The 9,576-nt window shown below is 52.3% G+C and overlaps 2 protein-coding genes across 2 annotated transcripts; both read right to left on the bottom strand.

The window, feature by feature from the left end:
* Positions 1-972: 972 nt before the first annotated feature.
* Positions 973-2,364, bottom strand: LOC123166803 (1-aminocyclopropane-1-carboxylate oxidase 1-like). The gene is made up of 3 exons (XM_044584604.1): positions 2,100-2,364; positions 1,786-2,024; positions 973-1,711 (listed from the first exon to the last, which is right to left on the bottom strand). Exons 1-3 carry the CDS (start codon positions 2,211-2,213, stop codon positions 1,108-1,110), a joined length of 957 nt encoding a protein of 318 aa, XP_044440539.1. The 5' UTR covers positions 2,214-2,364; the 3' UTR covers positions 973-1,107.
* Positions 2,365-5,163: 2,799 nt separating this feature from the next.
* Positions 5,164-6,709, bottom strand: LOC123169085 (aspartic proteinase nepenthesin-2; the record flags this gene model as incomplete). The annotated part of the gene is given in 1 exon segment (XM_044586931.1): positions 5,164-6,709. A coding segment is annotated over 1 exon segment (1,482 nt). The 5' UTR covers positions 6,666-6,709.
* Between the last annotated feature and the right edge of the window lie 2,867 nt (positions 6,710-9,576).

Genomic DNA, 9,576 nt, shown 5'->3' with positions numbered 1-9,576 from the left:
GTACAAGGTGGCTTGGGCTTTGGATCTTTGATCGGGTGGTGAAGAGTGGTGGAGAAGATTTGACAGAACACCCAGAAAAATTAGGTTCCTATCAAATAATAGCCCTCATAACATGGATATAATTCATTAGTTTTTATGCAATGTGGGTGTAATTCATACCGTTGTCTAAAAATCCACTACTATATGTTTATTTTGCATATTATGAAACAATGCGATTTCTATGCCACTTGTGTGTAATTTTGTATGATTGTTTGTTTAATTTTGTATATTTTCTTTCTTATTTAAGGTAGCACTAATGCCCTTAATTCATTAATTCTTTCTTAGAACAAATTATGTTTTGCTTTGAGTTTTTTATTAGCTTTGGTTTTATTTTTTGTTTAGTGAGTGTCGCATGCATGTTTCCTATCCATTTAGCAAGCAAAGTTTAGCTGTGAATTGCATGTACATGTAACCCATATATGCATGTCATGCCCTGGAAATAGAATGCATGCGATGCCAAAATTTTGGGTCCTTTCATCCTCCTAAATCTATAATGGGTAAATGGTGAAGAGAAGCAACAAACATGCATGCACTCCATATTTTGTATTTGTATTTATTCTTTTGTTTATGTTCATTTCTTTTAGTTTATGTTGCATTGGTGCGACACTAGTTAATGTTGTACTCCCTTCATCCTAAATTACTTGTCTTAAATTTTTCTATATAGTATGTACCTTAGACATGTTTTAGTGTTAGATACGTCCTTATCTAAACAAATCTAAGACAAGTAATTTGGGACGGAGGTTGTATTAGCAACTAAAACATAATTCATTTATATTGACCTACTAAAGATATACTCCCTCCTTTTTTTTTAGTTTGCATATAAGATTTGGTCAAAATCAAACTTTATTAACTTTGACTAAGGTTATAGTAAAATATATCGAGATTCACAATATGAAATCAATATTGTTAGATGCACCATAAAATTAACTTTCATACCATATAACTTTAGTATTATAGATGTTGATATTTTTTTCCTACAAAGTTGGTCGAACTAGGTAATACTCCAATAGCAACACAGAAAATTTTACAGATAGTACTACTCCAATGAAACCCAACGAGCACAGCTAGTCAATCGTGCCGAATCCGTGAACCGAACAGTTCCTTGAAGGCCTGAAACCTCGCCGCCTTGTCGGCAAACTTGGTGCCCTGGTAGTAGTCCAGGTAGTCGCCGAACCTGTACGGCCCGGGGTACAGCTGCGCCGCCGGCTGCCTCGCCGTGGCCGCCGGCGCCACAACGGCGTCAGCTCCGGGGTTGTAGAACGTCGCCACGGACAGCCGCCGGCCCTCGGCGACGGCGGCGACGCGGTGCAGCACGCTCCTGTAGGCGCCGCCGCTCATCACCTCCAGCTGGTCCCCGATGTTGACGAAGATCCTGCTGCCCTTGGTGGGGCCGACGGGAACCCACTCCCGGTCGCCCCGGAAGAACTCCAGCCCGCCGACGACGTCGTCCTGCAGGAGCAGGATGATGCCGCCGGCGTCGGTGTGGGCGCGGAGGCCCCACACGAGGTCCGGCCGCGGGCAGGCCGGGTACATGGCGACCTTGGTCCCGACGAACGGCGGCGTGAAGGTGTCCCTGACGAGGCCGCCGTCCAGGCCGAGGTTCAGGCTCATGCACTCGGCGAGCAGCTCCGCGAGCGACACCATCTGGCCGATGTACGCGTCGAGCATCTCCCTGAGCATGGCATGACAGGAAGGTGAGCCAGGAAGCAAGTGTGAGAATGTGCATGAGGTGGGAAGAACAGTGACCGTGTGGCCGGCGGGATCTCCGGGAAGTCGGCGACGTTGTTGGCGGGACGGTGCCGGATGAAGTAGGCGGTCTCCCAGTCTACCTCACCGGAGACGGTTTTGGATTCCTCCGCCGGCAGCTGCAGGTCCTTGGCGAGGTCGGAAGCGTAGAATCTATCCTTGAGATGCTCGTCGTAGTGGGCGTACACGAAGCGCTTCACCTCCTCCATCAGCGCGGCGTCGACGCCGTGGCTGTCCACCTGCGCCGTAGTACGCGACTGTTAATTAATTAACTTGCGGCCGGCCGTGATGAGCATGTGTGGCCGCTTACGTACCCAGAAGAAGCCCCAGTCCTTGCAGGCTTCGTGGAGCCGCGCCATGGTTTGCGACCGCTGGGAGGCGTCGCCGGTGAGCCCCTGGAGGTCGATCACCGGGATCTCCATGTCCATCTCCTACGTACTGATCACTCCCTCTGTACTACTAGATCGACGCGCTAAGCTAGCTGGTGCATGTGGAGAAGCATTGGCATGGAAGCTCCAATTTATACCGGACAAGGTACATCGCCGTCCACAATCCTCCCGGCCGGACGGTTGCTTCCAGTGTGATCCCTGGAGGGTAAAAGGTACACACAAGCGGACGGCGCCAACCAAGTTGCGCTGCCGCCACCACCCACTTGGAATGTGCTGCTGCTGCCGCCCGCTGTTTTTGTTGCTTGGTTTGGGATGTGGTTTCCGCATGCTTCAGCTGTGGAGAATCCAATTTTCTTCCACTCCAATCTAGTACAGTATGTAGTGCGGTCAAAAGGACCGGGCGAACCGAGACTATTCAAATGGTTAGGTTCTTTGTGGTGCAACTAGCTCATTAAAATTCAATTGCAAGACTTGACATTTGTGTTCGCATTTTTCAGCATTTATTTCAGGCTTTCAGTGATGTTCGTTCAGTGAAAGAAGATGTTCTTGTCAACTATGATAATGTCGGTGGTGATTTCATCAATCTCAAGATTATGTGCTACTTAGTCTCTCGAAAGTGCTCATAAAAGTAGTCTATGCGTGCATGCGTCCCTAGAGTGAATATAAGTATGAGCGTGTGTGTGTACTGGCATGCACTTAGGGCCGTGGAAATAGTGAGCGTCGGCAAATCAATAGTCTTAGACGGACAGATGATTACGAGCATCGCACGGATCCTCAACGCTAATTAGTCTCCTCCCTGAATTTCATGGGGTGGGCCTGCCTGCCACCTAATCTCCAATCAAAAAATACCATCTAATTACATTCTATTGATCCATAACTACTTGTCCATGCGTCTAGCATTACTCTTGGCAAATAGACATCAATCGCCGAAATCACTCCAAACACAACCAAGAAGATAAAACACAAACAAAATAAATCAACAATAAATAGTTCGATTTCGTTATTACAATTCAAACAAATAGTTTATCTTTCAATACAAGAAATAGTTCAACAATACAACATCAAACGCACAAATCATGATGCGCTTTGTTGGCCATTCCATGCCCACCATTCCTTGATGAGATCCTTCTGAAGATCATCATGCGTTTTTGCACGTCGAATGGCATGATAGGAGGCAACAAAACAGGCCACCCTGGCAGCCCTCCGCCGCACTTGCACGGGATGTCCCAAGAGCTCATAGCGAGAGTAGTCTACATCTTGGCCACGCTCATTCTCGATGATCATGTTGTGCATAATCACACAAGCGTGCATGATGTACCAAAGCATCTTTTGATCCGAAAATCTAGCCGGTCCTCTCAAAATAGCAAATTGGGCTTGCAAAATCCCAAAAGCTCTCTCCACATCTTTTCTAGCCGCCGCCCGAGCATTGTGGAAATTAAGATTTTTCTTATCTTCCAGTTTTTTCAAGGGCTTCACAAATGTTTGCCACTTTGGGTAGATGCCATCCACAAGATAGTAGCCATAGTTGTATGTACGGCCATTTCCTACAAACTACACCGGTGGCAGTTCACCATTTGCAACCTTATTCATTAGTGGTGACCGGTTGACAACGTTGATGTCATTCAAAGATCCAGGCATTCCAAAAAAGCATGCCAAATCCAAGTCTCCTGATCGGCCATCGTTTCAAGGCCAAGTGATTATCAACTAGATCAGCGGGGATACCGTATGCCAACATACGCAAAGCGGCTGTCACCTTCTGAAAGGTGCTATGCCCGAGCTCTCCGGCGGCATTCCTCCTTTGCTGAAAAAACCGGTCATGACTCGCTAGTTTCTCTGCAATGCGTCTGAACAACTCGGTGCTCATCCTAAACCGGCGCCGGAAGTACGACTCAGGGTACACGGGAGGATCCACAAAATAGTGCCTGATCAATCTGTTGTGGGCATCGATTCTATCCCTCCAAATTTTCTACCGACCCATAACCGAACCACCGTGCTTCGGTTTTTTATTTATGTGCATAGCTAGGATCATTGCAAGATCCTCCTCCTCTTCCATATCAAATTCTTCTTCGGAAGAATCATATGACGAACTCATCTACAATGTTCAAACTAGGCTATAAAAACTACAAACAACATGCATCAAATTCATGTAAAAAATGTGAAGTTGAAGCAATACATACCTTGCGGGCGTTTTGTCGAACACCTTGCCGGCGCTGTTCGTCGGAGGACTGCCGCGCGCGAGGGGCGGCGGTGACTAGAGGGAGACGGAGGAAGCAGCGGCAGCGCGGGGATAGGCCGGGGAAGCGCCGGAACGGTCGCCGGATGAAAAGAGGTGGCGCGGGCGGCGGCGGCGGCGGCTGGATGGGGTAGGTGGAGTTGCGAGCGGGCGCTCGAGTGTCCAGCGCGTGGGAACGGCCGCAGCAAATAAACGGCGCGCGATGGCGTCTCGGCCCGCGCGCGGTTTGCGCCTCTGCTGGAGCGCCCGGAGCGGTAGCGCGCGTAAAAAAACACTAATTTTTCGGCGCTGCGCTTATATAACGCATCTGTTGGATAAGCAGCAGCAAGCACGCAAACGCGTTCCCTTGCTTTGAACGTGGAATGCCGACCTGTCATCCTCATGATGAGGACGACTCAAAAGACATTTCTGTAACACATGATGTGCAATTTCAACAACATTATTTACATCTCTGTCCATTTCATGATCATTTAAGACGAAAATGAGCACCAAACAGAGCATTCCATCTGGAGTCGTACATATGAACACAAGCCCCAAAGTCTCGCAAAAAATAAATAACCAAAGTGTTAGCAGCCACCTACGTACGTGGCTTCGTAAGGTACGAAAACCCGGTGCCAAAATTTCTACACCCAACCCACTTTGTTCGTTCGTTCTTCCAATACAGTTAGCACGGCCACTTTTTGCCTACCTACGTACGTGGAGCACAACCGACCGACCAATCAATCGAACCAATCAGTCAAAATGGAATAATGGACGATGGACGGCGGCCGGCCGGCCTAGACCTCGGCGCACCGGCGCGGCGCGAAGCCGAGCCGGTTGCGCTCCAGGTCGTAGAGAACGTGGAAGTTCTGCTGCTGGTAGTTGCCGATGATGGACATGCCGGAGCGCGGCGTGCCCAGGACGGCCAGGCACATCACCCCCTCCGGCTCCAGCCGGATGAAGTAGTTCTCCGCCGGGAACTCCCACGCCGCGCCGTCCGCGAACACCAGCGACAGCTCCGGCACCTCGATCTTTCCGGCTCCGGACACGTTGTAGCACGGGCTCAGCACCGGGAACCCGGCGATGAGCGGGTAGGACGGGCTCATGCGGTCGATGAACGCCTGCCGGATCGCCCGGTACGCCGGCTCCGGGAAGTAGCTCAGCGTCGTGCCGGAGTCGATGATGGTGCCGCCGGCGGCAAGGGTGTCGGAGGAGATGTTGACCGCCTCCCCGCCCACGAGGATGGACTTGAGCTGGAGGTAGTAGAAGGTGTCCGTGTCCGTGGCCGGCGCGAAGGCCGTGTAGTTGAGCTGCGGGTGCGCGAGCAGCGCGTCGTCGTGGCCGAAGATGACCTTGCTCCCGGCCGCGCTGCCATGCTCCACGAGGCAGTAGGAGAAGGCGTGGCCGCCGTAGACGCCGCGCAGCTGCGACGCGAACGAGAGCGGGCCGCGGCCGAGCCCCAGCAGCCCCGCCGCGCCGTGGAAGAGGCCGCGGTTCCGGTGGCCGCACCCGAACGCCACGCCGTCCACGCGCCGGGTCCCGGTGGCTGTGAGGTTGACGGTGAAGGCCTCGAGCGCGAGGTCGCCGGTGGTGTTCGACTGGTCGCCGTACCAGTAGTAGTAGGGGCAGGGGTCGCTCCGCGGGCGGCGGCACTCCCTGGGCGACGCTGTCTCCGGCGGCGAGACGAGGCCGCAGCGGCTGTCCCCGCAGGTGACGTTGCGGTAGGAGGTGGACGCCGCCGGGTCGAAGATGGGCCCGCTCTGCTCGAAGCAGTCGAGGCAGGGCGCGCACTGCAGCCAGTTGAGGTCGCTGCCTGTGTCCATGATCATGCGGAACCGGCGCGGCGGCGTGCCCACGTACACGTCCACAAGGTACTCCCCGGAGCCGACCGCCACGCCGGACTCCACCGTGGCCACGACCCGCTCCGACAGCGCCCTCCTCGGCGCCGAACCCCTCTGCCCCGCGCCGGAGCCGGACAGGGAGACCCTCCGGTGCATCGTATCGATGCGGACGGCGTCTTTCTCGGCCGACTCCAGGAAGAAGGAGCCCGTCCCCGTCGCGCCCGCGGCAGCGGACCGGTGGGTCATGTGGAGCTTGAGCGGCGGGACCCGGCGCGCGAGCGCCTCCTCCTCGGCGACCAGCTTGCCGTCGCAGCCGGCGTCGGCGACGGCGGCGTTGAACTGCGGGAACTCGAAGCCATACGGGGTTGCCGCCGACGCCGACGAGGAGGAGGAGAGCGCGAGGAGCAAGGCCAGCAGCAGAGAGCAGTACGCGGCCATGGTTGGTGGAGGCAGGTGATGGGGATGGAGCTGGTGGCGTCGGGAGAATATAAGTAGAGCGCGTGCGGTTTGACCAGAGCAGGGTGCTCATGTTGACGACGAACGGCGCCAGTGGACCGCACACGTATGATAGACTTTGCATTTGCGTGTGCACGCGTGATGACCTCCGACTGACCTGGCAAATAGTGGAGCACGTAGTGTACAGTAAACGGTCGAGTCAAACGGTTTTTCTACGGCCATGTCTAGCGTTGCGAAGACCTTTGTACTCTCTTGTGATCTTGCATCCTGTTTTCTCGCGTCCTGACGCCAAATCCTCATTGTCATAATCAGTCTCGATAAGTTTCAGTCGATACTATATCCGTGAGATCTTACATTAATATTCGTATAAAAAAATAGTTTTTTTCTCTATTACATGTTATGTCACTTGACTAAGACTTACACCCTTCATAATACTTGGTGTAGGTGTACTTATCCAACATTTTGTATAATGATCCAATAATTATTATAAAGTTCATTTGCTTTTGGATCATTTGCCGAAGAGATCAGTTCCATTTTGCAGATAAAGGTCAAAAGTAAAGAGGTGTTGATCCTGGGAGCAAAGCTGCTAGAATGAGTGGCAAATGAAGTATACAGATCATCTAAGTGGGAGACATGGAGTCCTATGCATAGATGGCTAATCAAAGAAAAGGTAAAGATCTTTTCGGCAAGGAAGAAAGTTTCCTGGTCTACTTCGACCTGTTTGTTGTTTCTTTGATGGCATTGCTTATCGGCTCTTTTACCTCTCCTTGGGCACAGTTTGAAGACCGTAATGTATATAGAAAGTTCATCACATAGGCAGGCCAACCCGGCCCTGTGTCGCTCCCGCGAGCGGCTCGGACGCAACCCGAGCTCACCGCCGCCGCCACGCCCACCTCTCCCCCTCCCTCACCGTCGCCATGGAACGCCTCCGGGCAAAGCCCGTGCGTGCGGCCATGGTGGCGGGACTCTTCCCTCCCACCAAGGCATTCGGGCAGCGCGGGACAACCGACCTTGTGGAGTTGTGTGGCTCAGCCGGGCGCATCGGCCCGGCGGCGGCTTGGGGTGGCAGCTAGGGACGGCGCCAGTGCTCTCCTACACCGAGCGGCGCGAGGTGGCCATGGCGCGCGACGCGGCCATGTGCGGGGCTACATGTGGATCTAGCTGCGTGGCCATGCAGGGAGGTGTGCACGGTGCGCGCGTTGGGAGTTGCGTGGGCACCATGGGTCTCCGGGCGGAGAGGTGTCTGCTGCTATCGTGGTTTGCTCGGAGGCCGGATGTGGCGCTGGGAGGTGGCTTGTCATAAGGTGCTTGCTCCTGTTGTCGCTGGCGGGCGCATGGGTTACGGCCAGGGATCGTGGTGGTCCATGGCCTCGGGTGGCGCTCCTCCATGCCTTGCCGGCGTGATACTCGATACGGCGCGATGGCTTGTGCCGCAATCGGAGGTCCTGCTTCAGTCGAGCTTCGACAGATATGCTGACTTGCGTGACGGGAGGGCTGGCGGTGGCCTCCGCGAGGTGCGGGTGGTCATGTTGGCTGCGATGCGCGTGTTTAGTAGTGGTGGTAGGGGTGATGTGGTCGGCCCTTGTGCTGGAGTTTGGACGCCAGTGGGCTCCGTGAAGTGTGGCTGGCTGTGGCAGTCTCAACGCCTCTTTGTCGATGGCAGCTTCGATGGTGGTGGCGTGTGGTGGGCTTGCTAACCCCGGTGCGGGATGATGTGCGACCGAGGTGGTGTGGGAGCATGGGTGAAGACCCTGCCTCGGCCTTGCGCCTTGACTAGCGTAGGCGGCAGCTGTGGCCGTCGTTGACCTACCTGGAGGCATCACTGATTTGCTGTCGCACCCCTCCCGCATGGATCCGGCCATTGCGGCCTCTCTAGGGGAAACCCTTGATCTCATGATCGGATGATGGCGCCGCTTTGGAGTGTCGTTTTCCCTCTTGGGGGCTTTGTCTCGGAGCTCGGCATCGGGAAGCAGGACCGATCACTACTAGGAAAAGGCCTGTTAGTGGCACACCTATTTTGGCCATTAATGGCGCACTATAGGTGCGCCACTATCATCACGTCACTAGTAACAAGTACTAATGGCGCACCGTGCGCCATTAGTATACCAGATAGTAGTGGCGCACCACATAGTGCGCCATTACTATCTGAAAATATTTTTTTTTTCATATTTCTTTTTGTTTTTTCTTAATCTCGGGTCAGTATGGCTTAATCTCAGGTCAATATGCTTAATCTCAAGTCAAATCGCACTAAGTGGTCAAACTTTCCGGAATGTCACCCATCCTCACACTACTCCAGCCCGAGCATGCTTAACTCGCAGTTCTATCCAACCCCAGCACCACCTCACTTAACAGGCACTTGTTGATATATCTATCATATGAATCCTATTAAACCCTGTTGATGTCTAGGACTTTGTTCATGTTCATGAGTGTGATTAAATTTTGAAAAATATTTCAAACTTCCCAGTCATATTACGTATCATATTTTGAAAAAAAAATCGAAACCAAACTTTTTTTCTGTTACTAGTGGCGCACCAAGCAAATGGTGCGCCACTAGTAAGTTTGAATTTTTTTTCCATTTTCCCCCTCTAGATCTTAAAGCCCCGTATCTTTCGTTCTGTTAGGTTTTTGGGGATTCTGAAAATCTTGAACGAGTTCCCCCGTTCAATTCGGATGTAACTTTTCGAGTAGATGATTTTTCATATAAAAAACTTTTTAATCCGAGTTCGTATGCAAAAGTTATGCCCATTTTACTACATTCCAGAGAGATTTTGCAAATAAAATCGAAATTCATATTTGTAAATTTTCCCAACAACTAGACCACATATCACATGGGAAACTTATTTTCTTTTATTTTTTTGACATTTCCATCATTTCCTTTTATTTTTTCTAAAAC

The sequence above is a fragment of the Triticum aestivum genome, chromosome 7D (genome assembly GCF_018294505.1).
Source record: "Triticum aestivum cultivar Chinese Spring chromosome 7D, IWGSC CS RefSeq v2.1, whole genome shotgun sequence".
NCBI lineage: Eukaryota > Viridiplantae > Streptophyta > Magnoliopsida > Poales > Poaceae > Triticum > Triticum aestivum.
The sequence above is the reverse complement of the archived record's forward strand: the minus strand, read 5'-3'. Positions and strand labels throughout refer to the sequence as shown.

What these genes read in the sequence shown, in the direction of transcription:
- LOC123166803 (XM_044584604.1), bottom strand. Translation starts at nt 2,213, where the DNA reads ATGGACATGGAGATCCCGGTGATCGACCTCCAGGGGCTCACCGGCGAC. An exon ending in AGGACTGGGGCTTCTTCTGG is followed by an intron (nt 2,025 to 2,099) that starts GTACGTAAGCGG and finishes ACTACGGCGCAG; the next exon opens with GTGGACAGCCACGGCGTCGA. An exon ending in GAGATCCCGCCGGCCACACG is followed by an intron (nt 1,712 to 1,785) that starts GTCACTGTTCTT and finishes TGCCATGCTCAG; the next exon opens with GGAGATGCTCGACGCGTACA.